This window comes from Corvus hawaiiensis, chromosome 1 (assembly GCF_020740725.1).
Source record: "Corvus hawaiiensis isolate bCorHaw1 chromosome 1, bCorHaw1.pri.cur, whole genome shotgun sequence".
Taxonomy (NCBI): Eukaryota; Metazoa; Chordata; class Aves; order Passeriformes; family Corvidae; genus Corvus; species Corvus hawaiiensis.
This window is the reverse complement of record NC_063213.1, coordinates 23,472,421-23,487,674: the sequence shown is the minus strand read 5'-3', so window position 1 is coordinate 23,487,674 and position 15,254 is coordinate 23,472,421. Positions and strand designations below refer to the sequence as shown.

Genomic DNA, 15,254 nt, shown 5'->3' with positions numbered 1-15,254 from the left:
AATGGACTGAACAATATTTGGAAGTGGGCGGCTGTCTCGTTGTGATAATGTTTTCATAGCACGAGCAAGAAGAGACTTCTCTTTCTAAATGGACTGAACAAGGTTATTATGGAAGTGGTAAACAGACTGAACATCTCAAGGGTTGTCTTTGAACATTGTCAGTGGGAGAAGGGAGGAAGGTGGGGGGAGGAGGAGAGTTCTGAAGGTGGTATAATTTTTTTTTTCTTCTTTTAGGTCTGTTAATAAACTTCTTTATATTCTTTCAAGTTTGGTGCCTGTTTTGCATTTCTCCTAATTCTTATCTCACAGCAGATAAACAGTAATGAGTATTTTGGACCAAACCACTACACTAAATTGGTGTTTCTGCCCGGTTACAAACCGAACCCGCGACAAGGTGTTAAACGAGTTAATGAGGTGTAAGGTTAGCAACCACTGGGTATAAATCCTCAGTCACTTTACTGACTGCCCTCAAATCTTGTACTAACCTGTATGACCCATCAGGTTTCTTCATGGGTAAAATTGGAGTATTAAAATCAGATTGACACTCCCTTAACAATCCAATTTGCAAAAAGTTCTCAATAATTGGCCTGATCCCTTCTCTGTCTTCCCTTTTCAAGGGAAATTGCTTGGCCCTTACAGGCCGTTTCCCTTCTTTAAGCTTGATTTGAATTGGCAGGGCATTCTTTGCCCTCCCTGGGGTACCAGAGGCTCACACTCCAGGGAATACTTGATCCATTATCTTCTTAATAATTTCTTCTTCATTCGCTATTTCAGTTTCTTTGGTTATTAGCATTAGGCTCAGCAACTCTATATATTGTTGGTCTTTTACTTCCAAACTGATTTCCCCATTTTTAAATATTATTTTTGCCTCCAGCTGCTCTAGCAGATCGTTGCCCAAAAGTGCAGATGGAGCGTTAGGCATATATAAAAATTGGTGAATTCCTCACTGTTTTTTCAATTTATATTTCAGTGGTTTACAAAAGTATGCCTTTCCAGATTGGCCAGTTGACCCTGTCACTACAAAATAACCCCTTGATATAGGTAACAAAGCTTTCTTCAACACTGAATATGTTGCTCCTGTATCTACTAAAAATTCCACTTTCTTTTCTTCGTTCCCTAGTTTAACTATAACCAGAGGGTCCCCTAGGGTAGCGCCCAGTCTTTTATATGAGCAACCACCCCTGCACCTCTCTGGTCATATTTCTTTTTCATCACCCTTTCTCTTTTCTGGGCACTGGTTTTTCCAATGCCCAGGTTTTGCATAAGGCGCACTGGTCCCTTCCTAGTCGGGGTGGTCCTTGTCTTGGTGGACCTTGCCCATGTCTTCCTTTTTTTTTTCTTCTTTTACCACCCTTATTAATTTTTGCATCCCCTGTTTGTATCCCTCTTCCCAATTGCTATAAACTCTCCATGCCATATTAAGCAAAGTCTCTAGATTCCAGTCCTCATATTTCCAGCACTCTCTAACAGTGGAAGTGCGGAGTAAAGGTCAGACCCTCTTCCTCAAGGATGGGGTTCCTGTTATTTGAGGATGCCTCCTTGAAGCCAGTGATGGGGATTTCTTAATGCAACCTTATCACTGCTGCATTCTCCCTGCTCTCCCTCCTGGTGTGCTCTGGGCCCTTCACCTGTTCTGTGTTCCATCACACAGCTCAGTCACTTCCAGAGGACACTATCAAGTTTATCTGCAAAGTAACTGGTGGTCACAGTTCACCTACATCCACTGGTACCAAATGATGACTGGGACCCCCTCTGCACACACGGAGATTAGTCTGTATCACCCTTTCTGGGTCTGATATTAATTGGAATCATAGATTTCCTCCTAAAGAAATATCTACCCACACAGACACCTGCATGCTACTGGTGCATGAGCTGGACAACCAATTCAGCAAGTGTTATCACTCATTGCATGGTGTGGGACTGTACCCACAACCATTCCCTTAACCTCCGCCATTTACTGCAGCTGTAATGTGTTCACAGAAGAATCATCTCAAAATGCCATGAGGTTTTTGCATGGAGACATGCCAGCTTCTTTGTCTAGACATGGGAAAACAGCAGGCAAAAAGGTCAGGAAGTGCTTGATGTGGAACTAGGAACATCCAAGATGGGGGGAAGGAGAAAGGAAGAAGAGCAACCCTAAATGACTAAGGGGAAAGAGGGCATTTTGCATGAAATTGCTGAATTTACATGTCCTGTGGCAGTTTCCAAGTTTTACCCCAGGATAAGCAACTTTACAGATGCAAAACCCAGAGAGATGGAAAAAGAAAATCATGTCCAGGTCTGAATTGGGAAGGGCAAAGTAAATGCTGGGGAATCCTTATGAGAGAAACCCACCTCTAACTGAGAGTCTTTCCCAACTATCTTCAGGTGAAGATCCAGGAGACAGAAGGGACTGCATATACCCGTGATTTCCAAGGGGCCATTCTAGGAGCCACATAGCACTGGCTGCTGCAGCCTCCTCTTGCTACTCCAGAGCAATTCAATACAAGCAGTCTTTCCGAGAGATAATGAGAGGTATCTTACAAAGTATCCTACTTTGCATGGTGCTGTCTGTCCCTCCCTAGGTTGTTGACTCTTCCCTCCAAGGCTGTTGAGTGATGTGAGGTAAGCTACACAATTAATAAGCAGCAGGGAGAAGCTGCTAAGCTGTGGTTTGTTTATCAGATAAAAGTCAAGTACAAACAAGAGTTATTTACAGAAATACGGGACTTAAATATACACTCTTAGCAGACACATAGGAAGACCCCTGGGACTTTGAATGTGAAACTCAAATCAATTTGGTGGCTGAATTAGGAAGTGTGGAAGTGTGGGAATTACTTCATGATGCTGGAAAAATTATATCTTGTGTAAGCAATTAATTTCTACTTTAAAAACAAAGAACACAAATAGCAACAGTATTGCAACTCTCATACATTTTTTCAGATGATCTGGATGAGGAAGCAGTGGAGATGGGAGATAGCTATGTAAGACAGCTGTTCATTAGCAGGTTTTCAGGTCTCAGTATCAGCCTTTTTTTAAAAGACATTCTGGTTTATTTGATTAATGCCAACTGATATAAAAATACTTAGGCCCATGTGCTGCACTTGGCTTTGGAAGGGCACGCTATAGTAAACTACACCAGATGCATAGAAAGCATGTCTAAAAAGGGCTCTCTTACTGGTTCCAGAACACAAGAACATGAAAATTAGTGTATTACTACTGATGACATGTCATGTAAGTTTATAGTACAAAACATCTCCATTTAAGCTAGAGAGCTAAACTTACATTTCATCCCGCTAAAATTTGTAAGGGTACCAAGACCATGGGAAAAGCCTGACTATGAAAACAGTGGCCTTGGTAGGCAGAGAGAAATCCCACTTATTGAGTAATGTGAAAATGAGCAGCTGTAGGGCCAGGTAATGGAAGATGTTTGCTGGTCAGGCAAACTTTTGATGTATATTTATGATTTTTTAATTATTGGAGTAATCAGTAAAAGTTTGAAAACACTGGGACTTTTTTTGCTGTACTGGATAACTCCAAACAATGGCTATAGCAAGAGGGATTTCCAGTAGAAGCTATATTACAGCATCCTATTTGATGTTCAATGTTCAAAATGAATAGGACAAATTGTTAGAAGAAGCATTTTGGAGGTATTGTCATGGGATAAAAAATCATCCTACAGAACCTCAGTCTGTAAGAGAGGTAAGAAATGAAGCTGATCTCTGTCTAGTACCAATGCATCTTGGAGAACAGGACTCACAATACACCAAGGAAAGGAAAAAAAAGGTGACTCTACTCATCATCCAGGCAAATTCCCTGTTGAAATAAAAAAGAAGGAAAAAAGTTGTTTTTCTCAGTAGTGAGCTCTCTTCTTACAAGGGTGGGTTTTGAAGGCAGTTTTTCTGGGTTTGGTGGGGGGAGACCTGTGGTTGGTTTTTTCCCTTCTGTTTAAGAGTTAACCAAAAGGAAATGGCTCATGCATCATTATTTAACACACTTGTAGCTGGCACAACCTCATTGGATAGTTTTCTGCCTCTCATATCTGCTTCACCCCCTCTTGAGGCTGGCCCTGACCCCGTCCCTGTAAGGAAGCCCTAAGTAGAGCAGTGATGATGTGGTTGCTGAGCACTTTCTTCCTGACAACTGTTTTTTCTTGTACATACCCTGCTCATCCTGCTGCCTGCATATTCACCAGTGGAAAAGGGGATGCTCTCTTATCTCAACTTCTCTATTTTTTCTCTTTTATTGCTACAGGTGGCTCTGCACAAGACTTGCAGCAAACACCTATATCTATCACCAAGCCAAAAGGCAAAACAGTGCTAATCAACTGCCATGTCTCCAGTCCTGATTTTAGCAACGTTTTTATTCACTGGTACCAAAAGAAGGTCAATGAAGCTCCCAAGCGTGTTGCCTACATGTCCTCCAGGTTTTTCCTTGAAAACCAGTCTGATGAGGGGAAGTTCACTGTTGAGAAGGATCCCAGCAAATCTGTCTGCACCCTGACATTGAGCAAAGTAACTCTGCAAGACTCTGCCACCTACTACTGCGCTAAGTGGGATGCACAGTAGTAGAAAGCCACAGGGGACCTGCACAAAGACATGTTCTACTTTCCAGATAAGAGCCTGAAGTGTTTGACAACAAACAGGAACATTGCCACCCTACTTTTCCCAACAGGTTTGAATCAGGTTGCACAGACAGACAGATACCAAAAATGCTGCTGAGCTTTGCAGATGCACACTACAGACAGTACCAGCAGAGCTGTTATTTCAGTTTGCCAACAAAAAGGGCATTTTATTGGGTCAGGATGGATTGCCTCTGAGGGGGTTTATAGGATGACAGGTTTGGCTAAAAGCAGGCTCCTGCTAAAAGCAGGAAAAGTCTTTCTATCCCCACTACCCTTCAAGCTATATCATAGGAATGAAACCTCAGTTCTGTCATTTGAATAGAAGATTATAAGTGAATATATAAGTGAATAGAAGGTTATAAGTGAAAATAAACTTGAAGCACCAGTCAAGACTGCAGATGCAATATACCCATTTTATACTTCTCTGTCAGTAGAGAATCTGGTTTTATTTTATCTTTGTTTTCTCTTTGGAGTTGATCAAATTTTCATTTAAGTTGAAACACAAGTCTCCTGGTTGACTTCAGTGGGGCTTCTCATCCTACATAGCAAGACTGCAACTACAGAACAGATGTTTTCATTTTTGCAAACAGAAAGATATTCCTATGAATTATTTCAGCTCTTTCTGTTTATGGTCAAACAACATATAGATAAAGTCACAGGACTATTGTGTTCCTAATCCAAAGGACCCAATATTGCCAGTCTCCAGTATGGGGTCTCCAGAGCACACTGAGCAGCAGTTGCATTTCACAGGAGATTGAAAGATCAGATTCCTGGCACAACGGTAGGACAGCAGTATCTGTGTGAAAATTCTTGAAAAAAAATAAAAGAAAAAGCTGGCTAACATAGGTAAAATGTCATGACAACAACAAGAAAAGGGGAATTGGTTTAGTTTTCTTTCCAAGGGGACTAGAAGTGACCTTGCCTCTGAAAAATGACTTTGAATTGCACAAAATAATTTCTATATTTTGCTTGACCTAATGGTCTTTATTTTAAACTATGCCTATGTGGGTTGCAAAGCATTTATGTTTCTTTGCATTGTGATTCTTTTCAGCATTTGAAGAAGGCACTCTGAGGTGTATCATCTCACCTTACCTGTGACAAGAAACAGTCACAAACACAACAATCCTGCTTTTGACCTTCCAAATATCTGCTGTGCATTTTCCTAGTCTTCAGCATTCAATCTGTGTCATGAGCAGTAATTTCAGACCCCTCCAATTCATTAAGCCCCATGATTTGAGTTTTATTTTTTATGTTTTATTGACAGCCAACCTGAGGAAAAGTCCATTTCCTTGGTCCAAAAGACCAAGGAAAAGTCCAGGCAATGTTTAGAAGCTTTCAATTAATCTAAAAGCAGTGGAAAAATTTGCTTCAGACTACAAAATTACTTGGTAGATGAGTTAAAGTAATTGGAGGGAGGGAGGGAGGGAGGGAGGGAGGGAGGGAGGGAGGGAGAGGGAGAGGTTTCTGCTGCTTGTGTAAAGTTGTAATCTGACTGTTAAAATAGCAGGGTTCAATCAGGCTGCTTTATCTCAAACAACAGCTGCCAGGACAACCTCTCCAAAGGCCCAAGTGAGTAATTTCCTTTCCTCAGTTGCAGCTCTCTGCCCCTGCTGGGAGCCTGAGTGCAGATGCAAGCAAGAGCTCTCAGGATGCTGCTGCTTCCTCTCCTGGCCCTGGCTGCAGCCTGGTCTCATAGGTTCCCTTCATCACCATGACACAGGGTAGTGGAAGCATCCCATGTTTATGTGTGTGAATGAATAGCAAGCTAAGAGTATTTGTTCTGTTTTCTCTCTTTCTTTCTAGATGGACAAGCACAAGTGCTTCTAAAGCAGAGACAAGTATCCGTTACCAAAGGGCACAAGACCACTACATCAGTGGACTGTATAGCCGAGGATATTCCTGATTTCCAGTCTGCATATATACATTGGTACCGACAGGTACCCTCCAAAGCTCCAGAAAGGATTCTGTATATCGGACCTGGTGCAGTTTCTTATAATGACAATTCCTATAGCAACAAGTATTCTTCTTTGAAGAAAGGTACAAACATCTGCACTTTCACAATCAGTGACATCAATTCCAGTGATGAAGGTACCTACTATTGTGCCTACTGGCATTTCCACAGAACTAGCAGGTGACAGGCAGCCTGTACAGAAAGCTGCCTGTGCTCTGAGGGGCAGGTTTTCTGTCAAATGCAGAGAATCGTAATTGCACTTTCCTGCCTCTAAAATACCCCAACATGTTTATGCTGAGTATGTTTATATGAATATCAGACAAGGGGAAAAGCAAAGATGTGCTACAACTTAGGTGGTATAATGCACCGTGCTGGTGAAAATGAGCACTCCTGTGGGTGATGGCATTGCAGCTAAACTATATAGTAACACAGATCATCTCTGAATAGTATAGACACTGTCCCAAACAGAGTCTGAGAAAGCAAAAATGAAGCAATGTTGGGGAGGGAGCATAGGAGGCAGATATTTGCACTTAAGATCTAGCCTGGGGGGCTTCAAATACAGGTGATGGCTTCAGATACAGGTTATACTTACCAGTAGTCACTCCCATCTTAACGGTTATGATGACAATGACTTTTGTAGGCAAGGATCTATTACACTGGGCAACACCTGAAAAGACTGTTCCAAGAAAGAGTTGTGAAGACCATTTACAAGGCAAGCTGCAGATTAAACCAGGGAATGTACAGAAGTCGTGATACAGCACTGCTCAGCCAGACAGCTGTGAGGAGACCTGCAGTGAAATTTGACTCATGTGGCAAGGGTATTCACAACCCCTGTCTATGCAAGTTCTTTTTTCCTTCTTTCATTGTAGATATATCTGTACTACAGGACCTGACACAAACTCATGTATTTATCACAAGGACGACAGAAGAATATGAACTTTCTGTACTAGTTGTAACATGAGATTTATTTGCATACAGTGCTATTGACAAAGGCCTAAAAAAGATCCAGAGGATTCTCTCTTTTGGGTCATAAAATGTGACATTTTTTCTCAGGGAAGAGCATGGTGTATGGTGGCTGCTGCCCAAGGGACCATTTGCTATAAAGTCTTTGCTGGGCACATTTGCAGCCTTTGAAATTAGGGAAAGTACAAGAAAAAGCAAGGGGCAGCAAATACCTGGCTGATAGAAATGCATGCTTTGCTCTGGTTTTGCCACAGCCACTGAGGCTGTCTTGTAATAGAGCCACCAGCTGTATTTTTCCTATTTGGTGCTACAACCCCATTATCAAGGAAGGCAGGCACTTGCACAGGGTCCAACCACCTTGCCGCTGGCAAGACACTACTGCCTGAGGAACTCCTTATTTCATGCAACAACCTGAGAGGGTTAAAGGAATGCAAAGATCTTCCAAAAAAATGCATCATGGCTAGTCAGTGCAATCAAATGTTTACATGGCATTTTATGTATCTGTAATTCTTGATGCACAGTGAAATTAACAGCTGCCTGTTTTTTCTAAGATAGATAGATAGATAGACGAATATAATTAAGTATTCCTGGGCCTGTTCCTGTGCAGTTGGAGATGCAAAGCTAACCAAAAGTCTTCCCCGCAGGAGAGGAGAGACATAGTCCATCGACCAATCTGAAGCAGGCAAACTCTTTTCTGTTCCTCTACCTCTTTCTGCCCCAAAGCCCCCCTTTTATACTATAAATTTTTGGCCCTTTCCAATGAGATGGAAAAATCACATGCTGTAGATGGGGTTTTGTAACTTTGGTCATACGTGTATTACATGTCTCATGTTCTTTCCTCATTTACATTCCAAGGGGCATGAAAGTTAAATATGTCAGTTAAAGTGTCACTTACTTTTGGTCAGAATTTATAGTTGACACAAGAGGTAAAATAAACACTTTGGCCCCCCTCCAATGTCTGAGGCAGCCTTTGCTGTCTGACCTTTTCCAGAGAGTCTTTGTGTGCCTTTTCTCCTCAGCAGACCAGATTTACAACAAAGCTCAATTTTCAGGGTGAAGGGAGAGTGAGGACAAGGGCTGGTACATAGGCACAGGTGCTCCTCTGTGCCTCACTGAAACAACACGGGGATGTGAGACCTCCACTTCGCCCCAGGCATCCTTTGGTTGTGAGACCTTGCTCAAGCCAGGTGTAAGGGCAGCACAGAGCCCAGCTCATGTTATCCGCAACCAGCCTCATAAATTCCACACCGACTTAAAGCAACGCTGTACAACTTCGACCATTTGCCACACTGTTGCAGGCAGATGCCCTCAGGTGGGAAGTAGCCTGCCCATCTCTCCATCCTGTCAAGGTCCCTCTGAAGGGCTGCACAGCCCTCTGGGGTATCAGCCACTGCTCCTCCTCCCAGCTTTGTGCCATCAGTGAACTGAGGAGGCATCTGCCCCTTCATCCAGGTCATTGATTAACAAGTTAAACAATACGGGGGCCAGTATTGAACCTTGGCAGACACTACTAGTGACTGGCCTAGTTACGGCCTAGCTAGGGCTGTTTAGCCTGGACACGAAAATGCCTAGGGGAGACCTTATTGAAGCCTTCCAGTACCTAAAGCGGGCTTATGAAAAACAAATCTTTACATGGCTAGATGGTGATAGAAGAAGGGGGAAGAGTTTCAAACTGAAAGAGCTTTTGAGTAGATGTTAGGAAGAAATTCTTTACTCTGAGAGTGGTGAGTCACTGGAACAGACAACCCAGAGAAGATCTAGATGCTCCACCACTTGATGTGTTCAAGGCCAGGTCGGATGGGCCCTGAGCAACCTGACCTAGAGGGTGCCATGGAATGGAGGTGAGAGCTAGATGACCTTTAAGATCCCTCCTTATTACAGCTGGTGGTGGGGTCCAAGGCTGTGACCCAGGAAGAGATGACCGGTCCGGAGAGATGGTCCCAAAAGGAATCGCCTGCCCGAGGTCCGGTGTCTTCCTCTCAGCTGCTGGCAGAGGAGCCCTTGCAGAAGCTGTCAGCTCTCTAGTGATTATCAGCTCGTGATTCCAGCTCAGCTCTGCAGGGCAGCCTCTAGGCCAAACCAGACCAGAGAGAGACGAGAAGACCCGTGTGGCTGGTTCCGCACGAAGGTAGCTTTATTGTGGGTCCCCTCCGGCGAAGGGAGGAGCCAGGGACGAGCTCTCTTCCCCACAGAGGCGAATTGGTCTTCTTTTATAGGGATACAGGGGATCAGCAAGGGGACCAATGGATTACAGAGGGTCTGGGATAGACCAACGGGTTACAGAATGATCTGCATAGGGCCCCCCAAAGGATTGTGGGTCTACTTTTCCTCGCCATGACCCAAAAGTCGTTTCCTTTCCAGGGAGTCCTGCTGGGTGATTGCAAAATCTTTTATCTCAGCAGACATCCCTCCAGGGCAGGGGCTGGGCATATCCCACACCTCCTAACCCAAAGCATTCTATTATTCTATGATTCTCTGAAGTTCTAAGGAAGGGCTGGCGGAACATGCTTCTGGGACAGCTTTGATGTATCTAAGGAGAACATCCTTGGTAAGGGCCAGGCTGAAAAACTTGAGCTTTTTATATGTGTGCTCAGTAGGTAAGTCTGATATAAGTGTAGTAGGTAGACAGATGAAGAAGATTTTTTTTCAGATTGAGTATTTTTTGTCCTTTCTACGCTGTTTCTGCTGTGGTCTAGCTTATCAGTAAATTTAACACCCTCTGTGGTAGTGAGTTGAAGAATAACCATTGGATGTGCTGAATGAGTAATTTCCTCCTCCCAGTCATTTGATGGCTTGTCCACCTGAAGAGTTTTATAGCATTTCTGTCTCTGTTTATTTCATTTTCAGGTCTAATCTGCACAGGCAGTATGTTGCTGTTTCCAGTCCTTCTTGCAATTTTATTTTGGTCCTGTAAGCCCTTTTTCCTCTCCTCTCTCCTTCCCATCTACAGTGAACACAGGCCTGATTCCAAACTCCAGGAGTTTCTCCCCTCATGCAATTTCTCTGCTTTCACTTCCAGGTGTAGACATGCAGTCAATGCCAGTGCAAACTCCAGAGCTGCAGAAGCAGATGAAGGGCATGTCTGCCAGCATGTCATGTCAACTGGAGGCCACAGCCATCGTGCACTGGTACAGGCAGCTTCCTGGAGAGCCACCGAAGAGGATACTGTATGTGTCCGGAGGGACGCCTGTTTATGAGGACAAAAACGACAGAAATAGATTTCAAGTTCGGATTGCTCCTACTCAGCTTTTATATGGTCTCACGATAAATTTTTTAACCCCGAGGGATTCTGGCATTTATTACTGTGCGTACTGGTTTTATCAAGGCACCACAGCATTAGTTGGGCAAAGATAAGCCTTACAAAAAGACTTTTTGTGCTCTGAACCGCAAGCTCTGAACTCTGCTAAAAATTCAAATACTTCCTTATTCCACCCCTTTCACGGTTTTCTGCAGCAGGAGAGGAAAAACAACAATGTGTTATGACAAGTGTTAAATATCTGATGTTGACGATCACTATATCATTTCAGTACTCAGATTTATATGCAACATCCAGAGAGTGAAGCCTTCCTGTCACTTTAAGATAAATGTATGAAACATTGGTCTTAAAATGAAGGTTAGATTTTACTGAAAGCACTCACCTGACAGTGAACACAGTCTGTCTCTGTGTGTGAGTTATAAATTTCTCTTCTCTGTTAGAATCCTAGCAAGCAGAGCAACATTTCTTCATCCCCTCAGTATGTTCTCTTGAAAAAAAGACATGAATATGGAAGAAGGAGGGAAAACCAGGTGATCTTGCACATCCTCCTTCATATTTTTCTTTTGCCTTCCTTTGCATTTCAGTCACTAAAAATTCCTACAACAGCCCAGAAAACCTAATTTTATTGTCCTCATTTGATATGTCCAAGACATAAATTGAAATCCTGACAAGCAGAGATTCTCAGAACCTTTGGGTTAAATGTACTGAGTTTTAGAAATCAGATTCTACAATCACAGACTGGTTCCAGGAAAGCTGGCATTTTCCTGACAGCTAGGTCAGAACACTGAGATACTTTTATGTCTTAAATTTTCTTGAATTAGAGTGCACATGTTCAGCATCCTTTGAGATACTCCTCTAATGCATCTGGACCTTAAAAATGAGCACAAATACCTCCACAGTGATGGGGTTATAGTTCCACAGGCTCTGAACACCTTTTTTGCTAAAGTTTCTATGTGATTTGAGTATATAACATCTTGCTATGGACTTTCTGTCCTCCTCAACTATTTGAAAAATAGGTTGTAGTACATGTGACCGCAGATGTTAACTTCAGTCAGCCTGCCTTTTGTCTTTGTATTGTGGAATCTAAGAATTTCTCACAACCAGTCTAGAAGGTTTCAGGAGTGAGTTGGCAGCAACCTTCTGACATGTGTGATTGGGCAGCTAACAAGGACCTTGTGGATGGAAAGGTCAGGGCAACCTTGGCTGCAGTGACCATGAGCCAGTGGCATTCAGACTCCTGAGAGAAGGCAGCAGGGCAAAAGGCAGGACCTCAACCCTGGACTTCAGGAGAGCAGACTTTAAAGTTCTTCAGAGATCTTGCTTGGAAGCACCACATTGGATACAACACTGGAGAGAAGTGTCCAGGAATGCTAGTTGATATTCAAGAATCTTCTCCAAGTTGAAGGAAGGTCCAGCCTGACACCTAGAAAACCAAGTAGAGGCAGCAGGAGTACCTCATGAATAAGCAAAAAACTGCTGACTTTAATCAGGCATAAAAATGAAGTATAAAAGAGGTGGAATCAGGGGCAGGTGATCCAGGAGGAGTGTGGAGCTGCTATTCAACCATGCAGGAATGTGCTTAGGAAAGCAGTAACACAGCTAGAATTGAATTTGGCAAATGATGTAAAGGGGAACAAGAAAGGATTCTACAAATACAGCAGTGGCAAAAGAAAGACTAGGGAAAGCTGCTGGATGGGGCAGGGAAACTGGTGATGTATGACATGGAAAAACCTGAGGTACTCAGTATTTCCTTTGCCTCAGCATTCACCCGTAAGAATGGCCTTCAGGTGTCCCAGGCCCCTGAGACCAGATGGAAAGTTTGGAATAAGAAAGACTTAGCCTTTGGCGGAGGAGGATCAAGCTAGTGAGCACTTAAATTGCACACACCTAAGTCCATGGTGCCTGATGGAATGTTCCCACAAGTGCTAAGTGCCTTTGCAAAGACACTCTTACTTACCTTTGGAAGGTCACAACAGTCAGCACAGGTTCCTGAAGACTAGAAGAAATCAAATGTCACTCTTATTTTCAAGAAAGAGAAAAAGGAAGACGTAGGGAACTACAGTCAGGTTAGCCCTATCTCAGTCTGGGAAGGTGATGGAGCCACTAATCCTGGAAACCATTTACAGACACTGTCATAGGTTAGCAAGCTAAGTCTCGGAAGTGATGTTCTTCCTACAGCTTTCTCTATGACCTGACAGAACCTATCAGCTGGCCAGTTTTAATATGGACAATTCTTTAAGCCACTTAAAGTTGTGACCGCCTCTGTGATACACACTTAAGAATAGACAAGCTCCCCCGCAGTCTGTCTCTCCCATTTCCGGCGCTGGCACAGGTGGCTGCGGGGCCCGAGCAGGGGCCAGTGGGCCATGGCTCCAGGATGACCCCCCCAGCAGGGCTGTGGGCAGCCAGAGCGGCTCGGAACCCCCCCACTTCGGCAGAGGTCAGGTGACCAACAGCGATAAGGCACATTCCAGCTGCAAGGCCGAGGTGAGATTAACCCTTTTATTGCTGTGAAGAGCTGAAAACCTGAAGGAAGAGAAAGAGGAGATGCTTAAATCTGAAAGTCTGTTGTGAAGCTATGATATATCAGAGTACCCGCTGTAATTTCATGAAGATATGGGGGGTGGAGTGTTCAACTCGTAAGCAAAAGCACCTGCACTGAGATAGGCAGATGCTGACGCAGCTGTAATTTCATGAGAAGTTTGGACAGGGAGAGATGGAAGCAATGAGGACTTTGGCTCCAAATGGAAAAGGAGAAGCCTCAGTTCCTAGAGATGCTCTCAGAAATAGTCCTAAAGATGAAGATGAGGAAGACCCTTTGCTCCCGGGGAAGGAGAAGGGCCTCTGTTCTTCGAGATTAAATGCTCCCAGAGATGGGTGAAGAGAACTTTTGCTTCTGAACGGCTCAACCTTAAAATTGTACCCCAAAAAACTTCAAGAGTGGACCCTCGAAAGCAGTTGTGGGAAAAGCTGCAAGTTAGGGGAAGGGACTCGCATGCGAGCAGAGAGACTCCTCTTCCTAAATGGACTGAACAATATTTGGAAGTGGGTGGCTGTCTCTTTGTGATAATGTTTTCATAGCACGAGCAAGAAGAGACTTCTCTTTCTAAGTGGACTGAACAAGGTTATTATGGAAGTGGTAAACAGACTGAACATCTCAAGGGTTGTCTTTTTACTTTGCCAGTGGGAGAAGGGAGGAAGGTGGGGGGAGGAGGAGAGTTCTGAAGGTATGGTATAATTTTTTTTCCTCTTTTAGGTCTGTTAATAAACTTCTTTATATTCTTTCAAGTTTGGTGCCTGCTTTGCATTTCTCCTAATTCTTATCTCACAGAAGATAAACAGTAATGAGTATCTTGGACCAAACCACTACAGACACAGGAAGGTGAAGAAGGTGATCAGGATTAGCCAGCATTGATGTACAAGGAGGAAGTTATTTAGATATATTTAAATAACAAAGCTCTTTGAAAAATGGATTTTGGCCATTTCATCAGTGACAAGTCTATTTAGTGATAATTTGAACCTGGAAAGGTATTTCATAAAACAATATTCTGGCCACTGTATGTGTCTTCTTGGCATAGACACTATCATATTTGGCCAATAATTATTCCTACTTGGAGACTTACTGTGCTAGAAAGCTTACAGTACAAAACCCAGACAGTGTCTGTAAATTAGGCATTTAATCATGTGAGACCCAGTCACTGACATATTCCTTTACTCTTCATCTGGAATCGGGTGCCTGACAGATTTCTGCTTTATGATCAGAAGAATAGCAATGTACTGCTACTGTTTCATACATGGTAGTTTTTAGCAACAGGGCATTGATTTCAGGTCCTCAACATACAATAGCCAATGCAGTTTTCACTCTGGTTAGCTATAGTTGCCCATGCAGGAGACTGCTGGGATAAATGATCTCTTTCTTGACTCTCCGTCCCTTCACCTCAGGGTGGCCTGATGGAAAATTAAACAGGCTTTCCCACAGTTATTTATTGAGAAAAGGGGGATCCTTTCCACCACAGAGAGGCAATTGTTTCTTCTTGCCTGACTCTCCTCAGAGCTCTGCATTCACATGCACCTTTCCAAATCACTTAGCAACTTGGCAAACCACCAGTGTGCTGCATGTGGCCAACTGCCAGCAGGAGGGAGAATGAAGCAACTCATCTTCACTCCCATCGACCAACAGCCCAGGCTCACCAGTCACAGAGGAGTCCCCCACCGCATCAGACTCAATCAAGATGTCTCTCTGCAATGGCTGTTGACAACAGCTGTTCTCTTTTATTTTCCAGTCTTTTTTCCAAGAAGCGTTTGTATCTCAGCTAAGCTATAAAACTGAAATCCCACAGCCGTGCATTTCCTCCCACACCCTAAACCAAAGCAGAGGCAAGTCCCCACAGTGGAGCTTCCACAGTCACTGCGGTTTGATGGCCTTCAGCTGCTTTGGTGGAGGGCAGTACCAGCACAGGGGCACCCTGGGCACTTATGCA

The 15,254-nt window shown here is 43.6% G+C and overlaps 1 protein-coding gene, 1 long non-coding RNA gene and 1 gene segment (V, D, J or C); 1 reads left to right on the top strand and 2 right to left on the bottom strand.

Moving 5' to 3' along the window:
* The window catches only part of LRRC14B (leucine rich repeat containing 14B), an 84,017-nt gene that overhangs the window by 26,909 nt on the left and 41,854 nt on the right, over positions 1 to 15,254 (bottom strand). The window lies entirely within an intron of this gene.
* On the top strand, positions 4,062 to 4,547 carry LOC125334950. The segment is given in 2 exon segments: positions 4,062 to 4,134; positions 4,234 to 4,547. Coding segments are annotated over 2 exon segments (360 nt in total).
* LOC125322652 lies at positions 9,629 to 12,968 on the bottom strand. The gene is made up of 2 exons (XR_007202146.1): positions 11,156 to 12,968; positions 9,629 to 10,704 (listed from the first exon to the last, which is right to left on the bottom strand). It is a non-coding gene; the product is annotated as an uncharacterized LOC125322652 (long non-coding RNA).